The 16,094-nt window shown below is 62.8% G+C and overlaps 1 protein-coding gene across 1 annotated transcript; it reads left to right on the top strand.

Annotated features, from left to right (window-relative positions):
* The first annotated feature begins 8,730 nt into the window (after positions 1-8,730).
* On the top strand, positions 8,731-14,842 carry LOC135875227 (forkhead activin signal transducer 3-like). Its single transcript, XM_065400218.1, has 3 exons — positions 8,731-9,015; positions 13,205-13,309; positions 13,745-14,842. The coding sequence occupies exons 1-3, from the start codon at positions 8,731-8,733 to the stop codon at positions 14,840-14,842; spliced, it is 1,488 nt and encodes a 495-aa protein (XP_065256290.1).
* The last annotated feature ends 1,252 nt before the right edge of the window (positions 14,843-16,094 follow it).

Here is a 16,094-nt window from a genome sequence, read left to right as displayed (position 1 = left end):
TGCACTCCTCCGCGGGCACGGGCATCGAGAGGACCTCCGTGTTTGAGTGCAATGCTGCCGAGAAACTCGACACTTTCTTCTACGAGAAGCTCAAAGCTTGCGAAGAGGCCCCCGTGCCGCCCTGCCCTGCCAGGGGTGACTCCAGTACCTACGAGAACGAGGAGCTCCTGGGTGATGAGCCAGGGCCGGAGGCTGCCAGCAGGAACCGGGCCCACAGCGGCACAGGCAGAGAGGGGCAGATGGTGCATCAGAGAGAAGGAGCCCAGCAGGGCAGTTTGGCCCCCCAGGACCAGGGTGGGAGGCACAGACGGCGTCACACCAGACAGAGGAACAGGAGGAGGGACAGCGGAGGCCTCCAGCGGCTGCCCAGTTCTGGAGCCGCCCCCGACCCCGACCCCGCAGCCTGCGATCGGAGCCTTGGGCCAGGGGACGGGATGGCAGCAGGGCCGGGGTGGGAAGAGCCTCCCCACGGGACGGGATGCAGCAGACCTTGCCTGGAGGCAGGCGGGCCGCCCCGAATACTGCCGCACTGCGTGATTGCTCATCTCCAGAGCTGTACAGCCTGCCAGCGGTTTAACCAGAGCCTGCAGGCCTGGCCTGGGGAGGAGGCCACCTACGAGAACAGCTGGGCCCCACGGGAAGAGGAGAGCGCCCCCAGCAGGAGGGCGAGGTCAGCAGCACCCTCGCAGAGGCAGCTCCGGCAGAGGCTCTCCGAGGTCCAGAAATGGCTGGAGCAGTCCACGGCCGAGGAGCCTTCGCTTTGTCCGGGGCCAGAGACCCACAGGGCCCCAAGCTGGTTCTATGCCTGTGATAGCTACAGGAACTTGGATCAGAAAGAGGGTGGGACCTGGAGGAGGCTGGAGCGGGACAGGGACCCAGGGAGCCTCAAACAGCCTGCGGAGCCCAGAGCGCCCCGGGGCAGCAGGAGAGGGGAATCGGAAGCAGGAAACCCCCCGCACCGCCAGGTGAGGAGGGGCTGGGGGCAAAGGGATGGTTTGGAGGCTGAACAGCGAGGGAAGGGGGAGATAGAGGCCCCTGCGCAGCGCAATAGTTCTGATCTGCAGTAGCCAGCATGGCAGAACGGAGGGGCTACGTGTGGGGAGCAGCCTCGAACCCCATTGCCTGGGCCATTGAAAACCAGCCTGGAGACAAAGGCCTGGAGACTCTGGAGGGACCAGCCCAGCCCCTGAGGCAGGGACTAGCTGCTTCCATCAGCCTTGCCCGGCTCCAGACGTGCTGGGCTTCCCCCTTGAAGCGAATCCCCCTGGCTGGGCACAGGGGTTTGGCAAGCTAGGCACAGCGCCCCCCACAGGAGAGCAGGGGATTTTCAGGGGTGAGGGGGTGGGAACTGGCACCAGACACCGCTGCCCGTCTGTGTCCCGACACTCAGCCAGAGGTGGAACGGGAGCCAGGCTAGCGAGCCGGCTCACTGGTAAGGAACGAGGGTGTACGGTCAATCAGGGAGGAGGTAGCCCCTGGCTCCCCTTTTATTACGCAGCAGAGGGCCCTGCTCCCCCGTCACTGGGAACCCACCCTTGACAATGGAGCAAGTTGTGCAGGATTGGGCCCTGTCTAACCCCCGCCCCGCCAGGGCTTGGTAAGAACAGACGGCTTAGGGGGTGGGAGCCCCACTGCTGGGGATGGGGAGCTCGCGCTGGGAGAGGGAGTGGGCCACGGCGTTTGCCTCCATGCGAGTGTGACTAGCCGCTCTCCGTGGGCTGCTGGCAGTGCCCTGCGGGCCACCGTTTGGGGGCCGACGTCCCAGATGACCTGCTAGGTCTCTCCATCCCGCTCCGATTTCTGGGGTTGGGAAAAGGATTAGTCATTTTTATCCCTCCCGGGGGGAGGGATAGCTCAGTGGTTTGAGCATTGGCCTGCTAAACCCAGGGTTGTGAGTTCAATCCTTGAGGGGGCCACTTAGGGATCTGGGGCAAAATCAGTATTTGGTCCTGCTAGTGAAGGCAGGGGGCTGGACTCGATGACCTTTCAAGGTCCCTTCCAGTTCTAGGAGATAGGATAGGATTCCTGTGGCTGAGCCGCAGCTTCCCCAGGGGGCACAAGAGGAGATCTCAGGCCTCAGGCTCCAGGGCGGATCACCAGCTGGGGGTCAGGAAGACATGTCCTTCCATGGCAGTGTTGCAGTTAGATGTACCTGGCAAATGTCCAACTTGCACAGAGCATCTGGCATGGGAGACAGGATCCCAGGGTTGATGGGCTATTGGGCTGTCCTGCTATGGCAGGGGGTAGGATGGACTGTGGTCTGTCCTGGTCCGGGGGAGATGGGATGAACCATTTGACCATAGACTGTTGTGGTCTGGGGGGGACCCCCAGGTGATATGGGCTATAGTCTGTCTTGGTCCGGTGCAGAAGAGATGGACCGTGGTCTGTCCCGGTCCAGAGAGGGGCGGGGTTGCGACCCCAGATTAGCTGGACCATTGGTTGGTTCCTGAATGGCAATGAGCCTGTTGCTGGGAACTGGAGTGATTCCCTCGCCCAGCCCCTGATGCCCTGGGGGTGGGAGCCCAGCAGTGCCCACTCACTGCACTGCATGACCCCCTCTCTCTGCCTTAGCCTGTGGCAAGGGGCCTTGGTCATGAGGAGCTGAACGCAGCCACCGTCCCGCAGGGCACGTGCTCCTGCCTCTTCTGTGAGCGCCAGAGACGCGGCCCGGGCTCCGAAGCAGCCCGGCGGAGGGGAGGCCACGCCAGCGAGTCTGGGCCTGGCGCCTGCTCTGCCGCAGAGGCGGCAGCTGCCAAGCTGCAGGCCGAGAGCCGTGTCCAGAGGATAGTGGAGGCCTTCGAGAGACGATCGCGCAGAGAGGCCAAGGCAGCAGCCCAGGAGAAGCTGTTCCAGGCTGCCCGGCAGAGGGAGCTGGACAGAAGAGCCAGGGCAGTGGCGGCAAAGGAGCACAGAGGGGCCAGGCTGGCTCGGCAGCCTCAGAGCGGTTCCAGGCCACCCCGATCCCATTCCAGGGAGCGCTGGCGAGAGGCACCCCGGCCCGAGGCCGTGACTGAGGGGAGGCCCCAGGGCTCCCGGCGGAAGGGAGACACCACGAAGAAGAAGAGGCCAAGCGTTGTGGAGAAACTCAGTGGCCATCACTAGCCCCTCATGATCTGCCTGCAGCTCGGCCAGGGGGAGCTGGCAGCCCCAGGGCCCGCTCAGGAGAGGGGATGGGCAGTACCTACATGCTGGGAGCCTGGTGTGCCACGGCACAGCCCACCTTTGCCCATCTGAGCTGGGCTGCAGGGCACCAGATAAAAGCAGAGCCCATGACAGCCCAGGTACCCTCTGCCTGAGCAATCGGGGAAGGAGAAGGGGGGAGCTGTGGAACAAGGGGGGCACCAGCCTGGGGGGCCAGGGAGGAGCTCAGAGCTACTGGGGCTGGGAGAGACTCCTGGCCGGGGCTGGTAGCCTGGGACGGGTCCCCCAGGGAGGGTGGGGGCTACGGAGAACACCAGTGTCCGAGTGACGTGTCTATCATCGGGGGACAAGCCGGGCAGGAGGAATCGGGGCCACTGGCTGCTTGAGGAATGCCAGGCTGCGCCAGCCGGGGCAGCGTGCGTGACAGCAGTTGGCTGGCCTGCTCGGGGGGTCGTGCCACGGGATGCTTTCCGAGATGGTACAGGAGCCCCCTCCCGTGGATGGCAGCACCCCTTGGCTCAGCCCAGCTCTCCCCACTGGGGGGAAAGGGCCAGTTCCGTGGGGCGAGGAGAGCCTGGGACTGGCCTGAAGGCGCTGGCTGGGCTCACGCTGCCCCAAGGCCAGAGGAAAACAGGGACCAATACATCATTGCACCACTAGAAGTCGCTGTGTGTCTCCTTGGGGAGGCTGATGCATGGGGGGGGAGCCAGGGGCGCCCTGGGCTCTGTCATGCACCCCCATCCCCAGAGCAAGGGCCCAGCAGCCACGGAAACAGGCACCGTCCCCCAACACCTGGCCACGCCTGTGCACAGATGGACCAACACACACACAGAGTATTGCTCACACCTGTGGTCAAAATCACATCACCTGCGCCTCCCCCCCACACACAATGACACGCTTGGCTTAGAGACCCTGTGATTTTCATACTAATCCCAGCTGGGTCTTCACTTGCCTCCTGGTCACTGGGCCTTCGGGGTCGCGGTTTCCAGCTTGTCCCCCAACCCGGGGAGAGCTGGGCCCTACCTTTTATTTGTCAAGTGAAGCTGCGCGTCTCACCCGCTCCCCTGACTCCAGGAGCTGGGGCTTTAAGAAAACACCAGATGTAAGAATTGGCAACAAACTCTCCCACTGATCCCCCCCAACACAGCTCCACACACCCCACACACAAACACCCCCCCCACACACACACAGAGATGAGCCCCACCCCCAGTCCCAGGTTTGCACTCTGCCGGCTTCTCTGAAGACCCAGATACTGCCCCCACCTCCCCCTCCCCCTCCCCCATTGCTCCTTCTGCTGTTTTAATTTCCCCCTTTTTAAAAACCTCCCTCACTTCTCCCCTCCCTGCTGGGGGGGGGCAGGCTCGGAGCAGTAGTGGGGGCTGCGGGGAACCAGCAGAGTGTGGAGGGTGGGGGGAGCCCAGGGCTGGGACAGCGTCAGGAGCTGCAGGTCGGGATTGAGGGGCATCGTCAGAGCTGGGGGTGGGGAGCCCAGGGCTGGGCTAGCAGGGGGCTGCGGGTCAGGAGTGAGGGGCATCGTCAGAGCTGGTGGTGGGGAGCCCAGGGCTGGGCTACCTGGGGGGCTGCAGGTTGCGATTGAAGGGTACCCGCAGAGCTGGTTGTGAAGCCTGCACAGACCCTCTCTGCTCTGGGCCTGACTGTGGCGGGTGCTGTTCCACCCTCTACCCCCAGCCCAGGGCATGGAGCCAGGGCTGAGGGACACCACAGAGGGAAATCCACATCCCTCCTCCCCAGGGCGATGGGCCGGACTGTCAGGCCTGGCGCTGGCCAAGTCAAGCAGCCACATCAACAAGCCTGTCCCAGCTCCTGCCCCATCCCCCCTGATCTCGCACAACAATGGGGCTGGGGAGGCCCTGCTGAGCTCAATCACCAGCCCAACAAAGGGAGCTCCGGCCTGGCCTGGCGGCAGGGAGATGGACGCAGACACCTCTGGGGGGGAGCAGCCCCGGAGGGGAGGTGACAAATGCACCAATGCCAGCTCTGGGGTCAAAAGGGCAAGGGGGGAGTAGCCAGAAATGGGGAGCATGGGCCTGCACCCTGTGTGCCGTGGGGGGATGGGAACCAGCGGGCTTGGCTGGGCAGAGCCGGGGAGGGGAGGAATTTGATGACAGTGGATTTAGGCCGGAGGCGAGATCTCCCGGGCACTGGGACAGGAGGGCTGGGCTGGGAGCCTGGCGAACAGATTGGCGAGGGCACCAGAGAGGACTCAGGTAGCAGCCGTGTTCGTCTGTATCCGCAAAAAGAACAGGAGTCCTTGTGGCACCTTAGAGACTAAATAAATAAATGTGCTAGTCTCTAAGGTGCCACAAGGACTCCTGTTCTTTTCACCAGAGAGGACGTGGCTCGTAGCAGCACTGGGGGCACGACAGAGGTGGCAGGCGGGGCACACGGAGCAGAGGGGGACGGAGAGCCTGTGCTGGGTCAGAGCCGCTATCCAGCCAGCCAGCGAGTCCCTGCGACCCACCGGGCCCTGGGGAACCGGTGCACGTCCCAGCCACAGCCCAGCGGGTGCAAACCAGCCCGTCCCACCAGCTGAGGTTCACCCCTAGGGGCACAGGTTTGGGTGGCTCCGGGTCACAATGTGAAAAGCCTGTGTGTTTCCTCGCCCGCCCAGCCCTGCCCTGGCCAGCTCCCCCTGCCATCTCCCAGCCCCCAACCTCGGCTCCTGGGCCAGGCTGGGGCTCTCAGGCCCAGCCCCCACCCCCACTCACCCCTTCCACCTGATCGTAACTTCAGCTCCTCCCTCCTCAGCCCCCCAGCGCATCCCGCCCCATGAGCTCCCCACGGCCAGCCCGTGTGCAGCACCAGGCATACTGCCAGCCCAGGGAGTCAGGGGGGGGGGGGGGAAATCTGTGCATGTCCCTAGACAGATACTGGGAACATGACACATGCCAGCACATAAGGCTCCGTGTCTGGGACCAAAGGGGCTCCGGAGTTCTGATTTACCAGTGCCGATCTCCTCTGGGCAGGGGCACTCAAAGCCCCCTACGCCCCAGGCTGGATTCATCCCAAACCCACCACTAGCCCTCTGGGTGGGGACAGATCATTCCAGACAGGCTACAGAGGGGGAGGTGACACCCAGGCAGAGCCACGAACAGAACCCAGGTGTCCTGACTCCCCAGCCTCGGGAGAGCACCGTGTGCCTGCAAGGCTGCCGGCCGGCCGGTGTGTCAATCGGTGTCACCGGCACAGTCAGAAGGAGCTCGGTGGTTACAAGCGATGGCCACAGGCCAGTGGAGGGCTCTGCACTGCTGCTGATCAGCAACATTAAAGAATTCTGAGGCCCTGAAACAAACAGCAACGCGAGCAGCCAGGGACCGGAGGGCTGCTGACAGCAGGGCACAGCCAACGTGAAACCCCGGAGACAGCCGGGGCGTGAGGTGCCCCCCCCCCAGCCCGCTTCTCCCCCAGCTGTTAAGAGCCAGCAGCAGGGCATGAACCCGCCAGGAGCCCTGCTCCATGGCCTGCGGGGGCTGAGAGCATCGTACCACTAACGCTCTAGGATACTGGGATCGGCACCGACTGCCAGGGACAGCGCCCCCTACTGAGCCCCCGCCCCGCACCACAGCACCCCCTGCCAAGCCCCCCGCCCGGCTCCCCGCAGCACAGCGCCCCCTGCCGAGCCCCCCGCCCGGCTCCCCGCAGCACAGCACCCCCTGCAGAGCCCCCCGCCCCGCTCTCCGCACCACAGCGCCCCCTGCCGAGCCCCCGCCCCGCTCCCCACACCACAGCGCCCCCTACTGAGCCCCCGCCCCGCACCACAGCGCCCCCTGCCAAGCCCCCGCCCCACTGCCTGCAACACAGCGCCCCCTAGCGGCACACTGGGGTCAGCACTGACTGCTGGGGAGCGCGCCCCCTCCTGGCACCGCACTGTGTCACTGGGGCCAGCACTGACTGTGCAGTCACACTAGGAAAATCCGTGTTGTCTTACCCCCAGGCACCATCCTCGCGTGGGGTGCTTCCTGTACCAGGTGCTTCCTGTGCCATGGGACGGCACCGTCTCTCCACAAGGAAAGCTAGACAAGGCCGTTTGTGATTGCCACAGTTGTTAGCAGGGGCAGCTTAGGGGTTGCCCTGACCAGCTAAGCTGCAGGAATGCTAGAAACTGCCTCATCCCCTGTCCTGGAGCTGAGAAGGGAGAGGCCAGCCCCAAACCAACCCTGGCCCCAGAACTCCTGGGTTCCTTTATGTCCTAGGAGGCACATTCCCTTAGGCACCAGGTCAGGGAAGGAGTTGCTTAGCTGACCTCAGAGCAACCGAGCCTCCAGTCAGCACAGCCAGGGCTCTGCGGGTACTTCCACACCGCAGTGGGAAGCCCGCGGCACCGAGTCTCAAAGGCTGGGGCCACTGACTCGGGCTTGCGGGGATTGGGCTGCAAATTGCAGTGTAGACGTCACCCGAGAGCTCGGCCAGGCTAGAGACCTGCAGCAGTAGGGTGACCGGACGGCATGTGTGACAATTCAGGATGGGGGGTGGGAACTGGCGCCTATATAAGACAAAGCCCCGAATATCGGGAAGGTCCCTATAAAATGGGGACATCTGGTTGCCCTCGGCAGCAGGCACAATGTCCCCCTCACATCGAGTCTAGCCTCTCCTTTTCCTGGTTATATGGCCCAGCCCCAGGGCAGGACTCCAGGACTGTGCCCGGACTTTGTAAACTCCAGACGGGTAACCCGCCCTGTCACAGCCAACCCGGGAAAACAAGGCCCAAGAGAGGGGAGCGTCCCCTCCTGAGTCCCCAGGGCCACTCTCTGCAGCAGGCTGGTCTCCCAGCCAGGCCGGAGACGCTTGTTGGGCCATTCCTGTGCCAGGTCTGGGGCTGTTGGCGGGCGCCCCACCCTCATGGCCCACAATCGCTCGCTGTCACCCAGGCGAGTCCCAGAGAGTCGCAGGGTCCAGGCCCAGCAAACTCCGCTGGAAACCCACCCTGAGCATCCACAGCCGCTGCACGGCCCGGGGCCTCGCATCTCCATGGCAATCCACCCAACTGGGGGCCTTTGCTAGGGGCGTTGGGGGGCAAAGCCTCCCGTGGATTGGAGGCGTGGGGCTGCCTGGGGCTGGGGACTCGGCTTCCCTGGGAAGTGGGCGAGGCCCCAGCTCTCAGCCGTCTGGCTAGACTGGCCCAAGCCCTCTCCAGGCCCAGTGTGGGGAGGGGAGAAGGGGCCAGATCCTGAGATCCAGATCCATGGGCGTCAGGCTTTCGGCCCAGCAGATGTTTCGGACTCAGCTCAGCCATGGGCTACCAGAGCTCCCCAAGGGCCGTCCCCTGCAGGCTAGTGGGGTCCAGTAGCGGGGCTGCGAGGCCGCACGGGTCTCCCCTCCACCCGCCTTTAAGGTCCTCCCAGGCACCCAGCTTAACAGAAAGCTGCTAATTGCCCGCTGGGCGGCCCTCCCCCTGGTGCCAGCAGTCTGGCTCCCCAGTCGGGCAGAGATGCGGATCAGCATGATAAAGGCTTGCGCTGGAGCAGGAGAGCCGCTGCCTCCCACCTGAGCCCGCCCCCAGCCCCTCCTGGGCCGGGGCTGCCCTTCACCTTCAGCGGGGCCGGCGCCCGGAGCAGCAGCGCCCGGGCCATGTCCCATCCGACGGGGGAGGCAGCCCCTGGGCAGAGCGGCGCAGAGGCGGGGGGCTGCCCGAGCCCCCCGGGGGACGCGCCCCAGGGCTGTGCCCAGGAGAGGGGAGGTCCTGGCGCTGGGGATGGAGCGGGGCCGGGCGAGGAGCCCCAGGACTCGGGCAGGAAGGGGAAGAAGAAGAAGAAGAAGAAATACAACCGCCACCCCAAGCCGCCCTACACCTACCTGGCCATGATCGCCCTGGTGATCCAGGCCTCGCCCGGCAGGAAGCTGAAGCTGTCCCAGGTAAGAGCAGGGCAGGGGCCCAGGAGTCTGGGGGCCTTGATTTCCCCTGTGGTGTCCGGTCCCACAGGCTGGGGGGCAGAGGGACTATTGGACCATCTAGTCTGACCTCCTGTATCTCCCAGGCCATGCGCATCTCCCAGGTCCCCTGCTCTGGTCCCCCGTCCCCCCAGGCGCCCCTCGGAGAGCCGGGCAGCCCGGGGGGGGGGGGCGCTGGGCTCCCGTTGGTACCGGGCCTGCCCCCCCCCCAGCCTTGCACGGTTCTGGGGCAGCCCCAGGATCAATGGTGGGCGAGGGGGATGCCCGGAGACAGGGGCACTGTCCCGTCCCCACGCCCGCCGCCCTGCTCTGGGGCCGAGCTGGGCACGTGCAGCGCCGGGGGATCGGGGAGGGGGGCAGGCGACGGCCCCCCGTGGGGGGAGGGTTTGGCTCCATTCAGCCCCGCGCCTACTGTACATGGTGTAATAAGCCGCGGGTCAGGGGTCAGCCGGGGCAGGAGATTAGGAACAGCAGGGGGGGATTCCTGGGAGTTTGCACAGACACGGGAGTGGGGGGGGGGGGGGGAATTAGCACGTTGGGACGCAGAGCTCGCCCGACCCCCACGCCAGGGTCTAAGGGGTCACAAAGGGCTTTAGCGCTGCCTGGGCCAGCGCCGGGCCGAGCTGCCGGGAGCCGGCGGCTGCTTAAAGCCCAGAAGCTCAGAGCACTTTACAAGGCCAGTCAGTATCACAGCACTGGGGAAACTGAGGCACGGGGCCGGTCCGAGGTCCCCCAGCCAGTGGGAACAGCCTGCTCTAGCCACTAGACCCCACTCCATTCACCCTAAGGGACCCTCTTCTTTCCCCCCCCCCGTGGGCATTTGCCCCCAGCTAGCGCTGCTGGCCCCCCACTAAGCCAGGCTAACAGCTGGCACATACAGCCCCGGGCAACCTGGGAGGGGGCGGGGCCTGGACGAGTCAGCCAATCAGCTCCACCCAGATCAGCTCTGCATGGGGCAGGGCCCAGATTGGACCCACATGCTCAGCTCTGCTGGGACCCCTTCACCACTTGGTGCCCCAGCTGCCCTGCCCCATGAGTCCCATAGCACTGTGGGTGCTGCAAGGGTTAATAGTGGGGGCTGGGGGCTTCGAGATCCAGGGGGCAGGTGCTGCGGGGGAGGAGGTATCGGGACAGCATATGGGGTGGGGGGTGGCTCCCAGCTCCCCTGGAATGGCAAGGCAGAGCCGGGAGAGACTCCCTGGAGCCTGGCATGGGCTCTATGGCCTGTTTGGGGGGGCTGTTGCCAGCGAGTGGCCTGGCCCTGGGGTGCTGTTCGGGCCAGTCTCTGCTCTGGCAGCCAGCAGGAGGCATCAGGGAGTCCCCAACAGCCTGCCATGCTGAGTACTCCCAGCCCCCCGCCCAGGTTCACGGGTGCTGCAGGGGCTCTGTGCTTGTGCAGCTCAGGCCCTCTGCCAAGGCGGGGAGGGGAGCTGGGCATTACCGGCCCTGCTCCCGCGTAACCTACGCTCCTGGTGTCGAGCCGTGGGTTCCCTGGGAGCAGGTGGGCGAGCTGAGCTCACACAGAGGAAGGGCGGGTTGGGGAGGAGGCCGCAGGGACAGGTGTGCACCCGGGGCAGAGCAGACCTACCCCAGCACCAGCCTTTACCACCTTGTGGGAAAGGGGAGCTCCCTCTCCAAGACCTGTTCGGTCCTTGGCCCCTGCTGAGGGCTAGTTAGTGCTGTTTGTGGGGGTGGCTGCGCAGCGTGTCCCCTGGCCTGCTAGGAATGGGAATGCGCCCCTCCACATTCGGGTCTCATACACATGCCACCCAATGGCCACAGGCACGATCCAGCAGGAGCCAGACAGAACCAACATGCTGGCTATCCTCGAGGGGATTAAACCCTCCGCTCTGCACCATGCCCTGTGCCCCAGCCTTGCTTCCTGACAGGCTACAGTGACTCCTTAAAGATGCAGGGAGCTGCAATCTGCTCCAGTCCATGACCACCAGGGGCCTGACAGTTCCCTGCCTGGCACCTTGTACCATCAGTCTCACCTGTGCTGGGGGGGGGGGGGGGGGGAATGATGGCTCACCAGCCTGCTTTGCACAGGTCTGAAGGACGACACAAGAAAACTCTGAATTATAACTGGGAATTCTTTAAGAACACTTTGTTAGATGCCCCAAAAAGCCATAATCAAGGAAGATCGTATTGGTTAAAACACTGACCTGGTTCAAAGGGGAAGTGAAGGCAGCTATACAAAATTAAAAAATAATGTATAACAAATGGAAGAAAGGGGAAGTTGATAGTAAATCAGAGGTTAGGAATTGTAGAAAATTGATAAGGGAAGCAAAGGAACACAAGGAGACCTCTAAGGCCGGCAGAGTTAAGAACAATAAGGAGTAGTTTTCGAAGTATATTAGGAACAAAAAGAATCCTCACAATAGTATTGGTCCAGTACTAGATGGAAACATAGAATTATTAATCATAATGTAGAAAAGGCAGAAGAGTTCAATAAATATTTGTTCTGTATTTGGGGGAAAAAACCTAGATGATAACACTCCATCCATTCCACTAGTCTCTCAGGAGGATGATAAACAGCAGCTACTAACCTTAGATATTTTTAAATCAGCTGGTCTGGATAACTTACATCCAAGAGTTTTAAAAGAGCTGGCTTGACCATTAATGTTGATTTTCAATAAGTCTTGGTACAATGGGGAGGTTCCAGAAGACTGGAAGAAACCTAATGTTGTGCCACTATTTAGAAAGGGTAAACAGCATGACCCGGGTAATTATAGGCCTTTCATCTGATATCAATCCCAGGCAAAATAATGAAGCAGCTGATACAGGATTTGATTAATAAAGAATTAAAGGAGGGTGATATAATTAATGCCAATCAACATAGGTTTAGGGAAAGAGATCCTGTCAAACTAATTTGATAGCTTTTTCTAATGAGATTACAAATTTGGTTGAAAAAGTTAACGGTGTCGATACACTATTACTTAGACGTCTGGGCATTTGACTTGGTACCACAGGACATTTTGTTTCAAACACTGGGAAGATAACAAATGAACATGGCTCACATTACATGGATTAAAAGCTGGTAAACTGATAGATCTGAGAATGTAACTGTAAATGGGGAATCGTCATTGAGAAGGTGTGTTTCTAGTGGGGTCCCACAGGGATCCATTTCTTGGCCCTCGGCTATTTAACATTTGTATCAGTGACCTGGAAGAAAACATAAAATCATCATTGACGAGGTTTTCAGATGACACAAAAATTGGGTAGTGGTAAGTAACGGAGAGGCCAGGTCACTGATACAGAGCGATCTAAATTGCTTGGTGAGCTGGGCACAAGCAAACAATATGTGTTTTTATATAGCTAAATGTTAACGTGTACATCTAGGGACAAAGAACGTCGGCCAGGCTTACAGGATGGAGGACTCTGGGAAGCAGGGACGCTGAAAAAGATTTGGGGTGGGGGTGGATAATCAGCTGAATGTGAGCGCCCAGTGTGACGCTGGGGCCAAAAGAGCGAATGCGATCCTTGGACGCAGAAACAGGGAAATCTCGAGGAGGAGCAGAGAGGTTATTTCACCTCTGTATGTGGCCCTGGGGCGAGCGCTGCTGGGATCCTGGGTCCAGTTCTGGTGCCACAATTCAAGAAGGATGGTGATAGATTGGAGAGGAGATATGAGAATGATTCCACAATTAGAAAACCTGCCTTATAGGGATACAGTCTAGGAGCTCAATCTATTTAGCTTAACAAAGAGAAGGTTAAGGGGTGACGTGATCCCAGCACACATTGAATAATGGGCTGTTTCTAAGAGCTCTGCTCCGGGAACGACTTGGGGGCAGGGCTCTGGCCCGTGCTGCACAGGGGCTCAGCCTGTATGGTCACGCTGGTCTCTTCTGGCCTTCAAATCTCGGACTCTGAGCCAGCGGCGTGCCGGACGCAGCCCACAGTGAGTTGCGCACAAGGTTCCAGGAGGGAGGAGACAGGAGCCTCCCCAGTTTGTGCCACCGCAATCTGAGGTGCCCACCTGGCTCCCTGTTTGCTGTGTGGCACAAGTGCTGTGTCCCACACGGGTCCCAGTGAGGTGGCACCAAAGCCAGCAGCCCTGCAGTCCAGGCTGGGACAGCCTGAGGCACGTTGAACGGAGCAGTCTCACTCTGCCCATGGCCAGGGGCTCTCACCGCCTGTCTCTCGGTTTCAGATCATCCAGGAGATCGGCGCCCTCTTCCCCTTCTTCACGGAGGGCTACCAGGGCTGGAAAGACTCCATCCGCCACAACCTGTCCTCCAACCGCTGCTTCTCCAAGGTGAGCGCTGGGGTGAAGTGAGGGGGCTGGGGCGGGGCTGGGGGAGAAAACAGCCTCCAGGGGGGCTCTGGAGATATGATGTGTTGGGGGGGCTGGGTCCCAGAGTAGGGGATGGGATGGGGGGCCCGAGGGAGTAAGGAGCCAGCTTTGGGGGTAGGGGATGGACTGTCAGGCCCCAGGACAGGGCTGATGGAGCTGGGGAAGGGCTGGGGGAGAGCTCAGGGCTAAGGATGAGGCAGTGGGGGGGCAGGGTCAGCCTGGCGGGGGCGCTAGGCTCTGAGGGGGGAATCGGTCAGGCCTGACACACAGGGAAGCTCTGTCCCGACTTCCCGAGCTCCTGGGGTTGGGTTCGGGGCGCCCCACGTTCAGGATTGCTCCGTGGCTCCCCCGCAGGTCAATCCCTGCACTGAGCCCGTCTCGCTCTCTCCCCGGCAGCTGCTGAAGGATCCCGCGAAGCCCAAGGCCAAAGGGAATTTCTGGACGGTGGACGTGAGCCGGATCCCCCCGGACGCCCTGAAGCTGCAGAACACGGCCATCTCCCGGCAGGAGGCGGCTTCCTTCGCCAGTGACCTGGCCCCCTTCATCCTGCACGGCTGGCCCTACGGCTGCCAGGGGCCACAACGCCAGCCGCAGGGCACCAGGGCCTCCTCCACCAATGCCAGCTCTGACAACGAGGAGAGCGGATACCAGCTCGGCGAGGCGCCGAGGCCAAGCAGCTCCTTCACCATCGACTCCCTCCTCAGTGACTTCCAGGAGGTGGGTCTGTCCGGGAAGCCCCGGGAGGCCGAGGGCCACCCCCAGCCCATACAGCCCCCGCCCAGCCAGCCAGCGGGAGACTCCCTTCCCATCAGCATGGACCTGTGGGGCCCAGTCCCCATCTTCCGCGTCTCCTCCGGGCCCCCATCGCTGCCCTGGCGACCCCCGTGCACTCTGGCTGCGCCGCGGTCTTTCTCCTCCTCCTCCAGCAGCATCTCCACCCTCAGCTCCTTGTCGTCCGACGAGAGGGACCCCGGCAGCCGGCGGTCGAAGCAGGCACGAGGCCCCCGCGCCCCGGCCAAGCGCCCCCGGCTACTGGCTGCCCGCGAGAGCAGCGGTTCCAGCTCGGACTCCGACGGGTCTGGTGGCTGCACCCCGGCTCCGTCGCCCACACTGGTCCCCCGGCCGTGCTGGGAGCAGCTCCCCACCTCCTACACCAAGTGCGTGGCCCCCAACGTTGTGGCTCCCCCAAGCGGCCCCCCGTTCTTCACCTTCCCCACTGTGCCAGGCCTGCCTTACTACAGCTACAGACCCCCCAGCTACGTCAGCCCGGTGTACTGGGACCTGAGGCCAGGCCCCTCGGTGGCCCCCAGGCAGCAGGGCCCACAACTTCCTGGCCTCTCCGTGGACCTGGACCACACGGTGCAGGGCATGCCCCCCAACAAGAGCGTGTACGACGTGTGGGTGAGCCATCCAGGGGACATTGTGCACCCAGCGCTGTACAGCCAGGGCCCCGTGCCCGGCAGCATGGCGCTGACCCGCTACGACTGCCTGTGACGGGCCCCAGCAGGGGAGGGCGGGGCAGCCCCATGGCCTCTCAACAGCCCCTGTCTCTTCGGGAGCCTGCGCCAGCTGCATGGATAGACAGGCCCCCGCAGGCCCAACGGCGCTCCTCGAAACCGGGACCAGCAGGCGGAGCTGCGTCTGGGTCTGCAACGGTGCGGACCCTGGAGACTACAAATCCCAGCATGCAATGCTCCATGCAGAACTGAGTGTCCCCGGGGCAGGGGGGCGCCCGTCCTCCCATGGAGCCAGCTGGCAGCAAGCAGGGCATCCTGACGGGCTGTTCTGCTCTGCAGGAGGAAGACGCGGATGCCATTGACTCTGGTCCTTACCCAGCGGGGAACCATCTCCGCTGCCTTTACTTACCTACCTGGACTGCTGGGATGGGGGGAGTTCCTGCAGGAGTCTCTCTGCTCCCCCTTCTCCTGAGCTGCCTCCTGGCAGGACTAGGGTTACCAGACGTCCGGTTTTTCCCGGACATGTCCGGCTCTTTGGTAATCAAACCCCCGTCCGGGGGGAATTGCCAACAAGCCGAACATGTCCAGGAAAATACCGGCCGGGCACTTCCCCTCCCGGGCTTCAGCTGCTCTGCTCCTCCCCTGACTCTTCAGCTCTGTTTAAGAGCCGAGCTGCCCGAGTGCTACCGGCTTCGGGCAGCCCCCTTGCCTCCGGACCCTGCACCGCCGGAGCAGAGCAGCTGGAGCCCGGGAGGGGAAGTGCCCGGCCGGGAGCGCAGGGTCCGGAGGCATGGGGGCTGCCCGAAGCCAGAGCACTACCGGCTTCACGGTTTGCCGGGCAGCCTCCAGACCCTGCGCCCCCGGCTGGGCACTTCCCCTCCCGGGCTCCAGCTGCGCTGGGGAAGCGCCGGCCGGGGGCGCAGGGTCTGGGGACTGCCCGGCAAACCGTGACGCTGGTGGCGCTTGGGCAGCCCTGTTCACGTGGCTGGGAGGGAGGAGGGGGAGTTAGGGCGGGGACTTTGGGGAATGGGTGGAGTTGGGGCGGGGAAGGGGTGGAGTTGGGGTGGGGCCGGGGGTGGGAAAGGGGCGGGGCCAGGGCCCAGTGGAGTGTCCTCTTTTTTTATTTTTTAAATATGGTAACCCTAGGCAGGACAGGATCCATCGCGGGCATTGCTGTGGTGTCCCACTGACAGCTGGTCCCAGGGCGGGAGGGGGGGGAACTTTTTGGCCCGAGGGCCACATCAGGGTTGCAAAACTGTATGGAGGGCTGTGCCTCCCCAAACAGCCTG

The sequence above is a fragment of the Emys orbicularis genome, chromosome 2, assembly GCF_028017835.1.
Source record: "Emys orbicularis isolate rEmyOrb1 chromosome 2, rEmyOrb1.hap1, whole genome shotgun sequence".
Taxonomy (NCBI): domain Eukaryota; kingdom Metazoa; phylum Chordata; order Testudines; family Emydidae; genus Emys; species Emys orbicularis.
The sequence above is the reverse complement of the archived record's forward strand: the minus strand, read 5'-3'. Positions and strand labels throughout refer to the sequence as shown.